At 43.5% G+C, this 20743-nt stretch overlaps 1 protein-coding gene across 1 annotated transcript in view; it reads right to left on the reverse strand.

Annotated features, from left to right (window-relative positions):
* The window catches only part of LOC122540190 (dynein axonemal heavy chain 6-like), a 472579-nt gene that overhangs the window by 412558 nt on the left and 39278 nt on the right, over window positions 1–20743 (reverse strand). The window contains exon 4 of the mRNA XM_043675544.1: window positions 9812–9979. Within this exon, the coding sequence (XP_043531479.1) occupies window positions 9812–9979 (168 nt within the window). The remainder of the gene's footprint in view (window positions 1–9811; window positions 9980–20743) is intronic.

Here is a 20743-nt window from a genome sequence, read left to right on the forward strand (position 1 = left end):
CTTCCCATCTATCCACTACACCCTCCCGTCTGACCTGTCACCTCCATCCCCACCCCCCTTCACCTATTATACTCTTTACTACCTTCTCCCCAGCCTCCTGCCCCCATTTATCTCTCCACTCTGGAGGCTTCCTGCCTCTGTTCCTGATGAAGGGCTTTTGCCCAAAACGTTGATTTTCCTGCTCTTCGGATGCTGCCTGACCTGCTGTGCTTTTCCAGAACCACTCTGATCTAAACTCTGGTTTCCAGCATCTGCAGTCCTCACTTTTGCCTAGATGGAGTGGTCTGAGAACTTGTGGATAACACTAATTCAGACTAAACTGGTAGGCAGGGCTAATGAGATATTTGCAGCGCTGTCAGATGAGGGGTGCAGACATTATGAAGAGATCAAACAGGCTATTTTAAGCACTTATGAATTGGTACCAGAAGTGTATTGACAGCGGTTCAGAAACATACAGAAGGAACCAAATCAGACTTATGCTGAGTTCAAAAAAAATAATCATAGTCATTTTGATAGATGGATGTGGGCCTTAAAAATAGATAAGACCTATGAGGCTCTAAGAGAGATTATTCTGCTGGAGGAGTTCAAAAACTCACTTCCAGGGATGATAAGAATCCACGTGGATGAATAGAAAATTCAGGAAGTGAGAAGACAGCAGAGTTAGCAGATGAATACTCATTGGTGCATAAGACAAGCTTCCGGCAAGAATTTCATCCTGTGAGGGATAGAAGTTGGGAGAAGGGGAGATCCTGCACGATGAAAAAAAGAGTAGGGAACACTGGTAAGTGTTTACCACAGGTTAAAAAAGAAGCCCAAGAGGGTGGAATGGAGGTGAAAGGCCTCAGGTTTTTCCGCTGTGGTAAAGTGGGACACGTAAAGTCATAGTGCTGATATTTTAAAAAAGGCACAGTGGGAAAACATATCATAAAAGAAGCTAAGCCAGTGGCATTAGTGAAAGTCGTAAAAGAAGCCCCAAGAAAAGTTGAGGAGCTGCAGGAGAGTGCACAGCGTATGCAGAGGCTGGGTATGGAGTAAGTGCCTGATCTCTATAAAGAATTTGCCTTTGTGGGTAAAGTTTACTCAGAATGAACAATTTTGCGAAGTCAGAGGCCATGGGTGGTCTCCTGAGCGTGTCTGATTCTGAAGACGGATCTCAATTCCCCTTTAGATGGTCACAGGAGGGCTTTCTCTACTTAGGTATATTTATTATTCCCATTTTTGATCAACCATTTAAAGCCAATTTTTCCCATTTATTCGACAGAATCAAGCAGGACCTTCATAGATAGAAGGTGCTTCTGATCTCTTGGTTCGGTCAGATAGCCCTCATTAAAATGAACATTCTGCACTACCTGCTGTATCCTATGTGAATGATTCCTCTGGTTTTTACTAAGCAAATATTTAGAAGATTGAATGGCTGATTCAGTGCTTTCATCTGGTATCGCAAGCACCCCCTAATTAAATTGACTAAATTGCAGTTCCCTTACAGACTGGGAGAAGTGGGCCTCCCAGATATCAGAAACTAACAGTTAAGCTCATTGCTATCTTATGTGAGTGGTTGGGCCCGGGGTGGGGAACCTTCACTCACTTTGGTTGGACATCGAAGTATCTCAGGCAAGATGCCCCCTTCTTAACCTGCTGTTCTTAAACAAAATGAGAACAGTTAAAGTATATTGCCATAGTCCAATATCATCAATACCGTCAAGGCGTGGAGGGCAATGTGTCAGGGTGAGAGCAATATTGCCAAAACATCATTTTTGACACCCATAGTGGGTATGCTGAGCTTTCAGCCAGGGATGATGGATTCTGGGTTTAAACAATGGGCAGTTTGGGGCGTGTCTTGCCTGGCTTATTTATTCAAAGGAGACATACTGATGTCTTTTGACCAGTTATCTCAGAAATATGAATTGCCAAGCAGGGACCTCTTTTGTTTCTTTCAAATTAGAAATTTGACACAAAAAGAGATCACACACTGCTAACTGATCATTATCGGTCCGACATGGAGAAGAGTGCTGAGGGTACATTATCTGTTAGCAACGCTTATCATGTATTGGGAGAGAGTCCCTCAAATGAGACCGAATGGCTCTGTAAGATATGGGAGAGGGAGTTGGGCATTGAGATCTTTTCTGAAATATGGGAGGATATCTGGGAAAATGCAAGAAGGATCTCGATTTGCAATGGGACACATGCCTTGCAATTGAAATTTCTCCACAGGGTCCATCTGGCCCCAGACCACCTCACTAAATTTAAAGTGGGAGCATCTCCAATGTGTCCTAAATGTAAAGTGAGCATAGGCTTCCTTAATCGTTGTCTTTGGTCCTGCCACAGACTGCAGGCATACTGGAGCACTGTGGCAGGTAAAATAGAGAAGGCCTTGGGGACAGAGGTGGAGATGGGCTCGGTGTTTCTTCTTCTTCGCTTTGTTAATTTACTTTCATTAGATGAACACAAACAAAGGCTTTTCAATATCCTCACTTTTTGTGCCAGAAAGGACATTCTATGAGGGTGGGTATCAGAAAATCCCCCAGGGCTGAACAGCTGGCGTAAGCTGGTCATGGAGCATACCCCCTTGGACTTTCTTACGAGTATGAGCCATAGAGTTATAGAGATGTACAGCATGGAAACAGATCCTTCAGTCCAACCCGTCCATGCCCACCCAATCTAGTCCCACCTGCCAGCACCCGGCCCATATCCCTCCAAACCCTTCCTATTCAGATATCCATCCAAATGCCTCTTAAATGTTGCAATTGTACCAGCCTCCACCACATCCTCGGCAGCTCATTCCATACACGTACCACCCTCTGCGTGATAATGTTGCCCCTTAGGTCTCTTTTATATCTTTCCTCTCTCACCCTAAACCTATGCCCTCTAGTTCTGGACTCCCTGACCACAGGGAAAAGACTTTGTCTATTTATCCTATCCATGCCTCTCATAATTTTGTAAACCTCTATAAGGTCACCCCTCAGCCTCCGATGCTCCAGGGAAAACAGCCCCAGCCTGTTCAGCCTCTCCCTGTCACTCAGATCCTCCAACCATGGCAACATCCTTGTAAATCTTTTATGAACCCTTTCAAGTTTCACAACATCCTTCCGTTAGGAAGGAGACCAGAATTGCACGCAATATTCCAACAGTGGCCTAACCAATGACCTCCCAATTCCTATACTCAATACTCTGCCCAATAAAGGAAAGCATACCAAATGCCTTCTTCACTATCCTAGCTACCTGCAACTCCACTTTCAAGGAGCTATGAACCTGCACTCCAAGGTCTCTTTGTTCAGCAACACTAACTAGGACCTTACCATTAAATGTATAAGTCCTGCTAAGATTTGCTTTCCCAAAATGCAGCACCTCGCATTTATCTGAATTAAACTCCATCTGCCACTTCTCAGCCCATTGGTCCATCTGGTCCAGATCCTGTTGTAATCTGAGGTAACCCTCTTCGCTGTCCACCACACCTTCAATTTTGGTGTCATCTGCACCATAAAAAGGAGAATTTCGATAAGATGTGGCAGCCCTTTCTGGACTACCTGGGGACAGTTTGTCTGCCATATTAGTAAGAGCCTTTATGTAGCCATGGCAATTCTATGTAACTACAAACATATGAATATGTATAAACCTATGTGCTTGATGATCGAGGGCTATTGTTTTGTTTTGCTGAGCTGTGTTATGGTTATTATCATTATTATTATTAAGATTTTCCTTTTTAAGCTTAGTTAATAGTTATTATTTATTTATGTAATTAGCAGGTTTGTTTTTTAATATTGGTTTGAATTGTTTGGTTTTGTACTTGTTGTAAGATTCAAAAGAAAAAATGTTTCTTTTTTTAAAAATATTTGAAAAATGTTTGATCTATTAAGCCAGGTTTTAGTCTGGGATTTGATTTGTCAAATAATAACATCAACTGGGATTATAATAAACATGTTACTTTTTATTTATTTATTCTTCTATGGGATGTGGGCATTGAACCCGAGTCCATTTCAGTGGGCAATAGAGAGTGAACCACATTGCTATGGATCAGGAATTGTGTACAGGCGAGACCAGGAAAGGATGACAGATTTTCTTAATTGAAGAGAACCACATGGGCTTTTAAAACAACTGACAATAGCTATATAGCCACCCATAGACCAGCTACAAATTTAGTTTCAAATACTATTGTGCAGAAATTTTGCCATGTACTACAGTGGGTTTCAAACCCAAGTCCACAGAACATTATCCTGGATATCTGCATTTCTAGCCCAGTGACATGATCATTAAACCAACACATCTCCACTGCAGACATGTTGAGATGGATGAGCAGGAATATCTATTCAAAGTTTGTGAGAAGATTTGTAGCTCGGGTGCTCGTTGCTGTGGTTCTGTTCGCCGAGCTGGAAGTTTTTGTTGCAAACGTTTCGTCCCCTGTCTAGGTGACATCCTCAGTGCTTGGGAGCCTCCTGTGAAGTGCTTCTGTGGTGTTTCCTCCGGCATTTATAGTGGCCTGTCCCTCTGATGTCTCCTCTATACCTTTTTCCTAATACCTTAAAACTAGGACACTTTGTACCTAGGGATCTATGTACTTGCACACCAAGATCCCTCTGTTCTTCCATACTGCCAAGAATCCTGTCTTTAATCCTATATTCAGTATTCGAGCTTGACCTTCCAAAATGCATCACTTCACATTTATCCAGGTTGAACTCCAGCTGCCATTTCTCAGCCCAGCTCTGCATCCTGTCAATGTCGTGCTGCAGCCTGTAATAGCCCTCGATACTATCAATGGCACCTCCAACCTTTGTGTCATCTGCAAATTTACTAACCCGCCCCTCAACCTCCTCATCCAAGTCATTTATAAAAACTACAAAGAGCAGAGGCCCAAGAACAGAGCTCTGCGGGACCCCACTCAACACTGACCTCCAGGCAGAATACTTTCCATCTACAACCACTCTCTGCCTTCTGTCAGCCAGCCAATTCTGCATCAAGATAGCCAAATCTCCCTGTATCCCATACTTCCTGACATTAATGAATGAGCCTACCATGGGGAACCTTACCAAGTACCTTGCTAAAGTCCATATACACAACATCCACTGCTCGGCCTTCAACGACCTGTCTCGTCACCTCCTCAAAGAACTCAATAAGATTTGTGAGGAATGACCTGCCCCTCACAAAGTCACGCTGACTGCCTTTAATCACGCTATGCTTTTCCAAATAGTCATAAATCCTATCCCTCAGAATTCTTTCCAAAACCTTGCTGACCACAGACATAAAACTGACTGGTCCCCTAAAACCCTATTCCCCTTCTTGAAAAGAGGAACAACATTCACCTCCCTCCAATCCTCCGGTATGACTCCCAGGCAATAAGTTCAAGGGCGTTGGAAAGGTGGTGATGGAGAGATAGATTGCAAGGCCCATGGGGTCACAGGTTAGCTTTTTGATGAAAGATGCCATGACAGCAAAGGAAAGAGGAACAACACTTTACACTATCAACTATCAGGGAGCAAAGGAGACAAAGTTGGATCGTCAGTAGCTTTTGTGGAACATGGATCAAGGAAACAGAAGGTGGGTCTCATTAACATGATGAACTCAGGGACTGGATAAGGACAGATAAACAAATATAAACTGGAATAGAAAGCCGATTCAGGAAGGGGATTTTGAAGGATATTTGGATGGGCTATTGGAAGAGAAGAAAGGATAGAGGCAATTGATTATATGACCATAGGGAGCAGAGATGGTGGGCGGCACGGTGGCACAGTGGTTAGCACTGCTGCCTCACAGTGCCAGAGACCCGGGTTCAATTCCTGACTCAGGCGACTGACTGTGTGGAGTTTGCACATTCTCCCCGTGTCTGCGTGGGTTTCCTCCGGGTGCTCCGGTTTCCTCCCACAGTCCAAAGATGTGCAGGTCAGGTGAATTGGCCATGCTAAATTGCCCGTAGTGTTGTTAAAAGGGGTAAATGTAGAGGTATGGGTGGGTTGCGCTTTGGCGGGTCGGTGTGGATTTGTTGGGCCAAAGGGCCTGTTTCACACTGTAAGTAATCTAATCTAATCTAAAGATTAGGATCATACCAGGCAGAACAGCCAAGGTGAGAGAGATAATTATTTTGTTGGGACTCAGATATCAAAAGTAAGATGAAAACAGAAAATAAGGAATGTTTATCTATTACAATTTCTTTCATACTTTGGGGGCCTGAAGAGGATACTCATAAGTCAATGTATTGCAACTTCACAGGTCCAACAGTGACAAAGAGATTGGAGCAGACATTTCCTGAGTGCCAGTAAACAGATATTTACTAAACAGCTCTTTTACAATGAGGTGTTACCAGTGTTGCTGTTTGCCCTCCGTGAATTAATTTCTTTCTCTCCCTCTCTTTCTGCAAGGGTTCAGGCTTGATGTCCATGGCTGGAGTGGAAGGAGCTGATCTGTTGTTAATGTTTCTGGCCTGGAAGCAAAAGTTGGGGAGAAGCGAGGCTGGGCACCTCTGGAATGTTCTGAGATAACGTTTCTAAGGGACCTGTGTGTGGCTCCTCCTCTGTCTGGGTGCTTGCGCATCCTGTCATTCTGAGAGGAAAGGGCACAGGAAGGAGGGTTAAAGTTCCAATGGATGGAGTGTACATTTAGGCAGAAATCCACAGACACTGACTGTGCAGGACCTCCATGGTGGTGCCAGCCTGTCTGTGGTCACATGCATGCCAAACCAACATGGAATTAAGAACTTTGGTGAATCCTCAATCCTTTGATCCAGTTTGGTGACTGACTATGATAAGCCTGCCTGATGTTGCTGAGCCTCCCTGTGGTTTTTGACAAAGTTATTAGTGTTGTTGAACAGAGAGATTTAGGGGTTCAGGTACATAGTTCTTTGAATGTTGTGTCACAGGTAGACCGAGTGGTTAAGAAGACATTTAGTACGTTTGCCTTCATTGTTCAGACCATTAAACTGTAATGTTGAGGTTGTACATGATGTTGGTGAGGCCACTTTTGCAGTACTGTGTACATTTCTGGTTGCCCAGCTTTAGGAAGGATATTATTAAATAGGAGAGAGTTCAGAAAAGATTTACCAGGATGTTACTGGAGGTGGAGGATTTGAATCATAGGAAAAGGCTTGTTAGGGTGGGACTTTTTTTTCACTGCAGTGTAGGATGTTGAGGGGTGACCTTACAAAATTTCATAAAGTCATGAGGGGCATAGATAAGGTGCATAGCAAAGGTCATCTCCCTATAGTTGGTGGGGGAGGGGTCAAAACTAGAAGGCATATTTTTAAGGTGAGGCGAGAAAAAATTAAAACGGACCTCAGAGACAGCTTTTTCACACAGAGGGTTGCTTGTATGTGGAATGAACTGCCAGAGGAAGCGGTGGATGCAGATCAGATACAACATTTAAAAGACATTTGGACAGGAAAATGAAGAGGAAAGGTTTAGATTAGATTACCTACAGTGTGGAAACAGGCCCTTCGGCCCAACCAGTCCACACTAACCCTCCAAAGAGTAACCTACCCAGACTCATTTCCCTCTAACTATGCATCTAACACTATGGACAATTTAGCATGGCCAATTCACCTGACCTACACAACTTTGGACTGTGGGAGGAAACCCACGCAGACACGGGGACAATGTACAAACTCCACACAGACCTGAGGCTGAGAATCAAATCTGGGAACCTGGTGCTGTGAGGCAGCAGTGCTAACCACTGAGCCACCGTGCCACAGGTATGGAAGAGTTTTCTTTTGAGGAGAGGTTATGTAGATTGTGCCTGTACTCACTAGAATATAGTGGAGTGAGAGGTGTCCCTACTAAAGCATAGAAGATTCTTAGGGGATTTGACAGGGATATGGGCCAAATGCAGGCAAGTGGGACTAGTTTAGTTTGGTCGGTATGGGCGAGTTAGACCGAAGGGTCTGTTTTCATGTTGTATGACTCTATGACTCAATAATAGTTGAGACCATTTCCTAGCGAGGGCTGAGCTAGTTCCTGGTTTCTGGCAGTCCACTCACTGGAGAGTCTATTCTGTAGTACTAATGTCACTATGCAACTAATGCAGAACATCTAGTGTTCTGAGGGCATGCGTTCAAATCCCATTATGGCAGATGGAGGAGTTTGAATTTTAAAAATCTTGTCTAGTGATGACCATGTAACCATTGCCAATTGTTGTAAAACCTCACCTGGTTCACTAAAGTTCTTTATGGTTACAAATCTGCTGCTGCTACCTGGTCTGGCCTAAATGTGATTCCTGACCAAAGCAACGTGGTTGACTGTTAAGTGACCTCTAAAATGGCCTAGAATGCCACTAAATCCTCAGCCATGCCCATATCTCCTGAGTGAATAATTTTATAAAAAGCAAGCTGGGATGGTTCTACCCTGACCAACTGCAGAGGAGTCAGTTCTGTGCTCACCAGACTGTGCTCCCAAGTATAAGCTAGATGGAGAACGCATTGAGATGAAATAGTCTGAGTTAGTGGAGGGTGCAGGTGAAAGTCGTGTTGGTGTACCCTCTGAGGGTTGAGTGGTTTCTTCCTCAGGGATGGGGCCAAATGTGGATGGAACTGGATTCCTTCTCCACTAGTATTCAAAAACTGAGAATTACCTGTGAAATGGGGGTAAAAAGTTCAAGTAAGAGTGAGTTGGTACTGGTCTTAATGGGAGAGCGACTAGCACAGCACAGTACAGCACAATGAAGCTCATCAGTTGGTTGCTCATGGAGATCTCCATGACCCACTTCTCTGAATGACTGCAGCATTTTCTCCTGATACAAGGTGAAGAGCTTACTGTCTACCGCCGCTTCACCTGTTGTGGCCCTCTCAGCCCAGTTTTGAGAGAGTTTTTCCTGCAATCTGACAAAAGGAGGGATTGAGAATGATGGGAGCAGCATTAGTCGTGATGCAGGGACAAAAGCATGATGGAATGCCCTGACTGAATGAGTGAATAGAACACACAGAGGCTAGAAAGGATTGGAGTCATGTGGGAGGAAGAGGTGAGTAAAGAGCCATTCAGTGAACATGCTGCATGCTGCAGTCAGAGTTGCCGTCCACAAGCCTTGGTGGGAGGTGAATGCTACAACAGACTTAAAGTGAGTAATGAGAGTGTGAGGAAGAAGGTGGTGGTGCCACTTACCCCTGTGGAGCACTGAAGGTCACTAAACTTCTTTCAAAAATGCTCGCCATTTCTTTTCACCCAGGATACTTCACTGACTCAAGTAACTACCTGCATCCAGCCTGGCTCTGCCTGGTATCTTGGCCTCCTTTGGTGGTCTAGAGAAAACAGTATTGCCCTTCTCTTGATAACTCCATCCAACAGCATCTCTCGGTCCGTCACAGTGAAACAGGATGCTAGCTTCCATTTCAGCACCAATTGCTGAGTTCAAATGGTGCATAATCCCATTATAAGGGTCAGTTCCAGGCTTGCAGCACCTGAAGTGCTATGGGGCTAGGTTTAAATATGTATCAATGTTGCAAAATCCCAACAGTGACAAATATTTCTGCACTCCGAGTCCATAATGCATAATCTGGGCACCAAAGTGGCCAGTTGAATAATGAATGAGCTGAAGAGCAGACAATTACATGAGAGAAGTTTACACTCACTCCAGCAGCTTACATGCCATTAATCCCTCCCCAAATAAACAAGAAAATTCAGACTAAAGGAGAGAAAATCTGCTGAATTCAGTTAGAGATTGGAATCATTAAGGCCAAGAAGTTATTTGTGCAGTGGCTGAAGGTAGCAGCAGTGAAGATGCAGTGATGAAGTGTAATCATATCTGGGAGGATGGTTGATAACAATGATTTTGAAAGAGAGGTCAGATGCAAGATTAGATGCTCAAAGTACAGCGAAAGGGATAAAAAAATTTCTGTTACCTTGGATACGTAGGATGCACTAATTGTCCAGTATTGTTTGTACGATTTGGCTCTGGTTGCAGAAACAACTTGCAGATCATACGGATTATAACGAGCTTTTGGGTCATCCTGAGCTCTTAATAGACAGTACAGAAAGTCTCCTCGGTCATTCGCTGGAATTGTGGCATCCTGCAGTGAAAAGTTAGACATCACTATATTTAGCAGTATATTGTGTAAATGTATACAGATGTGAACATATACATGCATATGTAAGGTCAAGAAAGCTAAAATCGGTCAGGGCCCATGAGGGATATGAGAAAAGCAGGAAAGAACGTAAACAGGAGATTAGGAGAGATAGGAGGTGCCATGAAATGTTCTTGGCAAGTAGAGTGAAAGAAAATCCCAAGGCATTTTAAACAGAAATTAAAAATAAGAGGATAACTATGGAGAGGGTAAGACCACTCAAGGATAAAGGAGGGAGCTTGTGGTTGGAAATAGAGGATATGGACAAGATCCTAAATGAGTGTTTTGCATCAGTACCCCAGACCCCAGTAGGACCTACCCCAGGTTTTTGAGAGAGGTAAGAAAGGACATAGGTGGCACCTTGAGCAAGATCTTTGTACCCTAAATGCCCACTGAAGAGGGCCCTGTTGACTGGCAAACAGCTAAATTTGTTCCTCTGTTCAAGAAGGAAAATACAGAAATAACCCAGGAAATTATGGACTAGTAAATCTCACATCTGTGGTTGGGAAGATATCGGAGAGAATTCTTAGGGATAGGATTTATACGCATTTGCAAAAGCATGACTTAATTAGGGGCAAACCACATAACTTTGGTTTTTTTTGGTTTGATTTTTATTGTGACGTGTACTCAAGTAAAGTACAGGAGTACAGTTAAAAGCATTGCTCATTAAGTTTGTAATTTCAACCAAACATGTTGGAGTATAACCTGGCATCATGTAACTTCTGACTGGAAGAAAAGGCTCCACAGAAATTCCTATCCTCAATGATGGGGAAACCTAGCACATTTGTGCAAAACATAAGGCTAAAGTATTCACAACAATCTTCAGCCAGAAGTGCTGAGTGGATGTTCCATCTTGGCCTACTCCAGAAGTCCCCAGCATCACAGAAGCCAGTTGTTAGCCAATTAAATTCACTCCATGCGATATCAAGAAATGATTGGAAACACTGGATCTTGCTAAGACTATGGACCCTGACAACATTCAGGCAATAGGATTGAAAACTTGTGCTCCGTAACTTGCAGCATCCCTTACCAAGATGTTTCAGTACAACTACAAAACTGGCATCTTCCTGACATGTGTAAATTTCCCAGTTCTGTCCCATATACAAAAAGCATGATTAGTGTACATAGTGAGCACAGATCGATGGGCCACAGGGTCTCTTCTGTGCCATATCCTCTACGACTGTATGACTTGTGACTCAACGGAAAGTGAAGCAGCCCATGTCCAAGTGCAGCAAGACCTGGACAATATCCAGGCTTCAGGAGAAAGTGAGGACTGCAGATGTTGGAGATGAGAGTCAAAAAGGCTTCAGCTGACAAGTGGCAAGTAACAAGTTGGGTCACACAAATGCTCAGGAATTACCATCTCCAACCAAAGACAATCTAACCACCGCGCCTTGACATTCAATGGTGTTAGCATCACTGAATCCCACACCATCAATATCCTGGGAGTTGATCAGAAACTGAACTGGATTAGCCATATAAATACAGTGGCTACAAACATAGGTCATAAATGAGGAATACTGCAGCAAATAATCCACCTCCTGACTCCCGTAAAACTGTCCATCATCTACTCAGCACAAGGAAGGAATATGATGGAATACTCCCCACTTGCCTGGATGGGTGCAGCCAACTTGGTTTGGCATCACATTCATCAAAGCAATTCCTTCTGCTATCAATCGCAGCAGTGTGTACCATCTGTCAGGAACACCTCTGAAAGGCTCCTTAGACAGTACCTTTCAGACCCACAATCACTGCCATCTGAAAGGACAAGGGCAACAGATCCATGGAAATGTTACCCTCTGCAAGTTCCCCTCCAAGCCACTCACCATCCTGACTTGCATGCCACCTTTAAACAATTGTGAACCAGTTGTCATGAGATTCTTGTATGTTACTGACTTAGCCCCAGGTTGGATTTCATTGCAAACTATTCCATATAAACAAATATTTATGACCTGCAAGTGTATTACAAGTACAACCCCACCACAGACCAGTGCATATTCCAATACACTGTAAACATGCACTGGCTCTAATTTACATCCCAACCTACTTGGAAGTGTACCATCTCAATGCTTCAGCCATCCTTGGATTGCAGGCATGGGCAAAAACTGGGCCTAATCAATCCTAATTTATGTCAATTTCCATGAAAATTCATCTGACAATCAACCCATCTCATATCCAATCATTTAATCTCATAGAAACAGGAGTAGGCCATTCAGCTCATTGAGCCTGATCAAACAATATTATCCAAGCTAAGGCAAGAAACCCAAAACTGCACACAGTCCTCCATGTCTCATCTACTAATGCACATATCCTGTCAACCTGATCTTGTGTCTGACTGACCATCAGAACTCACATCTAGCTGATCATCAACAGCACAACCAACCAACTTACCAAGTGTGCATGAAGGACGGTGCGATAGTTTGGAATGTTAATTTTCATTCATAAAGCAAGAAGTGACAAATATAGAAGTTCGACTGCTCCTCATTCTTTACACAGATTTCAGGATTTTATATCAGTTTTCACATTCCAGCTACATGAGATTTGCAGTAATGTTTGACTCAACTCACTAACGGAAGGTCAGTGTAAAGTTCAGTGCAATTTTTTGGTAATGTTTTTTCAGGAATTATACTGTAGCTTCCACCGCCCTCAGCTTTTATGCAAATTTACTGCATTGAATTTCCTAAAGATTGGTTGCCATGGCAAGCCTGTTCTGGTAACGATGCGGGAAAATGGCCTTGTTCAAGCAATGTATTTTCTCCAACAGAATGGCAAAGAACACTGAATGGGATATACAATAGCAGCAAGCATGGATTTATTTTCAAACTAAACTTCAAGTCTCATTTGCAATTAGATGCAATTAATTTGCAATTACATTCGAATAACATTCTACATATCTCAGCATCAATAGATCATCCGATCGCATACATCACTGACCATTATCAAATTTTGTGTCCAGATAACTAACAGATCACATGTCTAAATGCCCATCTCATCTCATGTAAAACTGATCATCAGATCTCATCTAAACTGACCACTACACTCATCAGATCTCACGGCCAACAGAGCATGAGTGCTCACATCTGACTGGCTATCAATTCTCATGCCTGACATTGACCAGATATCGTTTCTGATTATCACTTCTCAAGTCTCACTGGTCATCAGATTTGATTTTAGACAAATCATCACCCTAATGTCCTACTCACCATTTGATCTCTCCATCTGTCTGACTGGCCATGACAAACTGCATATTACACAGCCAATCAAATCTTATATCTCATTGACCACCAGCTCTCACGGCCAATTGGCAATCAAAGCACACATCTAGCTGACCATCAGAGCACAGGTCCAAGTAACCATTACTCTTATGTCTGGCTGGCCATCACTCCCATGTCCGACTTACCATCACGCTCATGTCCCACTTACCATTACGCTCATGTCTGACCGATCATCACCCCCATGTCCAAATGACTATCATTCTCATGTCCAACTTATCATTATCCTCATGTCTGACTGACCATCACTCTCATGTCCAACGAACTATCACTCTTATGTCTGCCTGACTATCACACACATGTCTAACTATCACACTCATGTCTGACCATCACACTCATGTCTGACAACCAGTTTAATGTCTGACTGACCATCACGCTCATGTTCCACATACCATCACTCTCATGTCTGACTTACCATCACTCTCAATTCTGACTGACCATCACTGTCATGTCTGACTAACAGTCTCATGTCCAACTTACCATCACACTCATCTCAGACGGACTATCACACTTATGTCTGACTGACTATCACACTCATGTCTGGGATAGTGTAGGGGGATGGGCTTAGATTAGTTCACAGGTCGGTGCAACAACGAGGGCTGAAGGGCCTGTTCTGTGCTGTATTGTTCTATGTTCTATGACCATCACTCTCAGGTCTGACTGACCATAAATCTCATGTCCAACTGGCCATCACTCTCATGTCTGACCGACCATTACTCTCATGTCCAATGAACTATCACTCTCATGTCAAACTGACTATCACACTCATGTCCCACGTACTATCACTCTCATGTCTGATTGACCATCACTCTCCTGTCCGACTATCACTCTCATGTCTATCACTCTCCTGTCCGACTGACTGTCACTCTCATGTCTGACTGTCTATCACACTCATTTTTGCCTGACTATCACACACGTCTAACTACCACACTCAGGTCTGACTGACCATCACTCTCATGTCTGACTGACCATTACGCTCATGTCCAATGAACTATCACACTCATGTCAAACTGACTATCACACTAATGTCCCACTTACTATCACTCTCATGTCTGATTGACCATCACTCTCCTGTCCGACTGACTGTCACTCTCATGTCTGACTGTCTATCACACTCATGTCTAACTATCACTCTTATGTCTGACTATCACACTCATGTCTGACTGACCATCACTCTTATGTCCGACTGACTATCACACTCATGGCTGAGTGTCACACTCATGTCTGACTAACACTCTCATGTCTGACTAGTCTGTCTGACCATGACGCTCATATCCGACTGACTATCACTCTCACATCTAACTGACTATCAGATTCATGTCTATCATTCTCATGTCTGACTGACCATCAATCTCATGTCCGACTGACTAACGCTCTCATGTCTGACTAGTCTGACTGACCATCACGCTCATATCTGACTGACTATCACTCTCACATCTAACTAACTATCAGATTCATGTCTATCATTCTCATGTTTGACCATCACTCTCATGTCTAACTGGCCATAACTTACATGTCTGACTGACCATAACGTACATGTCTGACTGACCATCACTCATGTCTGACTGACCATGACTCTCATTTCCAACTGACCATCACTCTCATGTCTGACTGACCATAACATACATATCTGACTGGCCAACTTTTTCATGTCTGACTGACCATCACTCTCATGTCTGACTGACCATGACTCTTCTTTCTGTCTGACCATCACTCTCATGTCTGACTGATCATCACTTCGTGTCCGACTGTCCACAAACTCATTTCCAACTAGCCATCACTCTCATGTCCGATTATCACTCTCATGTCTGATTATCACACTCATGTCTGACTGACCATCACTCTCATGACCCACTTACCATCACGCTCATATCCGATTGACTATTACTCTCACATTTAACTATCAGATTCATGTCTAACTATCATTCTCATGTCTGACTGACCATCACTCTCATGTCTGACTGACCATCAATCACATGTCTACCTGACTGACCATCACTCTCATGTCCAACTATCACTCTCATGTCTAATTATCACACTCATATCTGACTGACTATCACACTCATGTCCCACTTACCATCACTCGCATGTCTGACTGACCATCACTCTCATGTCTGATTGACCATCACTCTCATGTCTGACTGAGCAGCAGGTCCCATATCCAACTGACCATCAAATCCCATGCCAGTCTGTCCATCACATCCCAGATCTGACTGACCATCGCTGACAGGTCTGACTGACCATCTCTCTTGTCCAACTGACCATCACACTCATTTCTGACCTACCATCACCCTCATGTCTGACTGACCATCATTCTTATGTCTGACTGACCATCGCTCTTATGTCTGACTGCCCATACTCTCATTTCCGACTTACCATCACTTTCACATCTGACTGACCATCACTCTCCTTTCTGACTGACCATCACTCTCATGTCTGACTGACCATAACTTACATGTCTGACTGACCATAACGTACATGTCTGACTGACCATCACTCTCATGTCCGACTGATCATTGCTTCGTGTCCAATTGTCCACACACTCATGTCCGACTTGCCATCGCTCTCATGTCCAACTGACCATCGCTCTTATGTCTGTCTGACCATCACTCTCACTTCAGACTGACCATCACTCTCATGTCTGACTGACCATCGCTCTCATGTCCGACTGACCATCACTCTCATGTCTGACTGATCATCGCTTCATGTCCGACTGTCCACACACTCATTTCCAACTTGCTATCACTCTCATGTCTGACTGACCATCGCTCTCAGGTCTGTCTGACCATCGCTCTCATGTCTGACTGACCATCGCTTTCATGTCCGACTGACGATCACTCTCATGTCTGACTGAACACGCCCTTCATGCCCCATTGGCCATCAGATCTCATGTCTGACTGAACATCGCCCTTCATGCCCCACTGGCCATCAGATCTCATGTCTGACTGAACATCGCCCATCATGCTCCACTGGCCATCAGATCTCATATCTGACTGAACATCGCCCTTCATGCCCCACTGACGATCAGATCTCATATCTGACTGAACATCGCCCTTCATGCCCCACTGACCATCAGATCTCATATCTGACTGAACATCGCCCTTCCTGCCCCACTGACCATCAGATCTCATGTCTGACTGAACATCGCCCTTCATGCCCCACTGGCCATCAGATCTCATATCTGACTGAACATCGCCCTTCATGCCCCACTGGCCATCAGATCTCATATCTGACTGAACGTTGCCATTCATGCCCCACTGGCCATCAGATCTCATATCTGACTGAACATCGCCCTTCATGCCCCATTGGCCATTAGATCTCATGACTGAGTGAAAATCGGCCATCATGCCGCACTGACCATCAGATCTCATATCTGACTGAACGTTGCCCTTCATGCCCTACTGGCCATCAGACCTCATATCTGACTGAACGTTGCTCTTCATGCCCCAATTGCCATCGGATCTCATGTCTGACTGAAAATCGCCCCTCATGCCCAACTGACCATCAGATCTCATGTCTGACTGACACTCAGATGTCTTGTCCAACTGACTAGGACTCTCATTTCTTACTGATCACCAGATGACCATCACACTTACCCCTGATTGACCATCAAATCTCATGTCTGAGTGATTACCAGCTCCTATGTTCAACTGATCATCAGTTTCCATAGTCAACTAGCTATCAACCCTCACCTGTGACTGACCATCAGATCTCTTGTCTGACTGCCCAACACTTGCACATAGGACTATTAGGCCTCACTTCTAATTGACAATCAGATCACAGCTCCAACTGACCATAAACAGATCACATGTCTGACTAACCATCAGATCACATATCCAATTAACCATAAACAGATCACGTGTTATGGACTAGGCCAGACCACTCAAAACATTCTTAAGCAGGCAGCCCAGACCATACCTTTGCAATTTGTTTCAGTAATTGTACAGTGAAAGGTACCCAGAGTAAGTTAGCAAGGCTGACTACCAGTTTTTAAAATAGATAAAAATTTATTCACAAAATTAGACAAGGAAACATGAAAAACAGTATAAAGAACCCCAACAGAACTCAGTCTATCCAAACTAGACATAATTATGCTGTTCCCAATATACACAACAGTCCCAATAAGGAAACTCCTTGTAACACAGTTAAAAAAAAGGAACAGATACTTACAGGTTGAAGTTAGAAGGGCAGAAAGAGAGAGAGATTCCACATAGCTCACTGTTGAACTCCTAACTAGTTCTGGACTGAACTGCTCAGATAGAGAGCTGACCACTCCTCTTTCATTATACAGATCACTTCTAAAACATGACCACTTTGGTCTGACATCTCATCTGTTTACAAGCAAACAAAAAGGCCTCTCAATACCCTTTAATCTCTGTACCATTCCAGTCTAATCAGCACCAGGAGCAGTTTATGACTCCTCTAGAAAAAAACAAGGGCACATTATCCTTGAGAAAAGGAACAGCTTTTAGAAAAAAAGGACCAGCTTTGTTACACCTCCCCTCTTAAAAGAAACCCATCAATACTAAAAGATGGCTTCATTTTTAAAACCCTTCAAAAACAAACTGGTTAGTAGTCCAAAACACACACATACATTATACTAACTGTACACATGCAAACATGCACAACTACATACAAATTCAGGCCGTAGTACACCCAGCACCGAACACCTCTGAATCTCATTCAAATCTCAATGATGAATCAGCATTCACGTTTTTGTGACCTGCCACATGCACAATTGTCAAACTGAATGGCTGCAACAACAATCTCCATCTAAACAGTCTGGCATTTTTGTCTGTAAATTTTTCCACAAATGTCAATGGGTTGTGATCAATGTATACAATTGTCTCAGATGCATTGCTAGTAATATAAACACTGAAATGTTGTAATGTCAACGCCATGCTTAAAGTCTTTTTCTCCACCGTTGAATATTTCATGTTGGTGAACCTTTAACTTTCTAAAAAAAATGCCCATTGGATCTTTCTATCCCTTCATCATCCTCCTTCAGGAGTACAGCACCGACACCCACATCACTGGCATCGATAGTCACCTTGAAAGACTTTGTTTAATCTGGTGTGGCTAATACTGGGGCAGTGGTTAATACAGTTTTTAGGCTGTCAAATGCCTTTTGAGAGTTCGCTGTCCACTGAAACCTCTTGCCCTTTTTTAACAATTTGGTGAGTGGAGCAGCCGCACTGCTAAAGTTCGGCACAAACTTTCAGTAAAATCTACTCCAACCCTGTAACCATAGTACTGCTTTTCTCATCTACGGTGTGGGAAATTCCCCAATTACATTTGATTTCACATCCCATGGGGCCATTTGTCTATGTCCAATAACATGGTCCAGGAAGGTGACTTGGGCTTTGGCAAATTCACTTTTAGCTAGCTTTACCGCCAAGCCTGCCTTCCGAAGTAAATCAAACAAGTCTGATAAATGCTGTAAATGTTCCTTCTATGAGTGACTAAAAATTACCAGGTCATAATTTACACCACACAGTTGGGTAATCTGGCAATGACCTTATTAGTCCGTATTTGAAATGTGGCTGGAGCAGTTTTCATACCAAATGGCATAACTTTGAACTGATATAGTCCATTTGGTATGATGAAAGCTGAAATTGCCTTTGCTGTCTCCGACAGAGGGACTTGCCAGTAGCCTCTGAGCAAGTCCCACTGAGAAATGTAAGTTGCTTGTCCCACTTTTTCGACACAGTCCTCGACACAGTTAGGGCGGCACGGTGGCACAGTGGTTAGCACTGCTGCCTCGCAGCGCCAGAGACCCGGGTTCAATTTTTCGACACAGTCCTCCAACCGTGGAATTGGATATGCATCAGTCTTTGTAACGGTGTTGACGTTGTGATAATCCACACATAATCACTGGGTACCATCTGGCTTTGGCACCATGACTATGGGTGAGCTCCAGTCACTGTAACTCACTTCGATTATGCCATCTTGGAGCATGCGCTCTATCTCCTTCTGAACCTGTGCCAACTTTAGAGGGTTAAGCCCATGAGGATGTTGCTTAATCAGAACAACATCTCGTATTTCTACATCATGCACAATTAGATTAGTACTTCCCAGTTTATTTCTGCATATCTCCCCATGTGATAGAAATAACTCTTTCAGGTCATTTCAATTTTCTTGTGTAAGGTAACTCAATACTTTATCCCAATCTTTGACAACTTCCTCATTGTCCAATTTGATTTGAGGAATGTCCGACTCAGAATCCTCTAAACTTGATTCTTCCTTCTGTGTTGTAATCATTAACACCTTCTCCTCTTGCTTTCCTTCCCTATCAAAATACCTTTTGAGCATATTTACATGACACACTCTGTGAGATTTCTTCCTGTCTGGAGTCCTTATCAAATAGTTCATCTCACTCAATTTCTTCTCAATTTGATAAGGTCCACTAAACCTTGCTTTTAAAGGCTAATCTGTTACTGAAAGTAACACCAATACCTTTTGAGTGTGTATTGTAGGGTCTGCAGCTGCCAGGTTTGTTTACACACTGTCTGTGGGCAGCTGCAGCCTGTTTGAATTCTGCAGCAGGTGGATTGATACAGTCACTTTAGCCAAGGCTAGCTTCCATTTTCTGGACTCAAAGTCAAGTTCAATGACTTTAGGGCTTGAGCTCTCCCATGTCCTTACCCCAACACCTCCAAACCAGGCTTTGTTAACACAGTCTGTTATTACACACAATCCATTGTTAGACACCAACAGTCCCCATTAACAGTTATTCACCTTCCTAGCAAGTTCATTTTCCACTGTCCAACTGTTCTGCTCTTTCTGGGCTCTATCCCCACCTATTGTTTACTCTTTACCCCTCCCCCCCACCCTATCTTTTGCATATAAACTGACACTTTCCTAGTGACCATCAGTTCAACCTAAAACCTGTGATAAGTTATCCTTATGATCTTCACTAAGATCTACCTTTCCCCTTCCACGGGAGGATTTCTCTTTGCCCCCAATTTCTATCCCTCAGGGACTGAAATTGATTCTGGAAACCAAACCATGTTTTATGGACAAGCTCATAATCATCAGCCACCTCAGCTGTTAACCTTGCTGTTTTAACTCTCTGCTCTTCCACATGAGTTCCACTACTTCAGGCAGTGAAGTTTTGAATTCCTCCAAAATAATTCCTCACTCTCTCAGCGGAGCAGGTAAGGGCTGTTTGGCAGTGGCTGCTTGAAGGCTCGGTGACGTTTGTTTAACGGTTTAAATTTGAAAGTTTTTTTTTTAAAAAGCGCGGAGCGGACCCGGAAGCTGGTGTAGTACAAGCTTACCTGGGTAGGTTTTTTTTCCCTATAAAAGCGCGCAGGAAAGGAACCCGAGGCACTACAGAGGTAGTGCATCCCACCCGCCCTCCTCCTCTAACCTAATAATAAGACCCGTTGTGGTAAGTAGGTAAGTGCTGCATTTTGCTTGTTCTATTCTTTAGACC

This window comes from Chiloscyllium plagiosum, chromosome 3 (assembly GCF_004010195.1).
Source record: "Chiloscyllium plagiosum isolate BGI_BamShark_2017 chromosome 3, ASM401019v2, whole genome shotgun sequence".
Lineage (NCBI taxonomy): Eukaryota > Metazoa > Chordata > Chondrichthyes > Orectolobiformes > Hemiscylliidae > Chiloscyllium > Chiloscyllium plagiosum.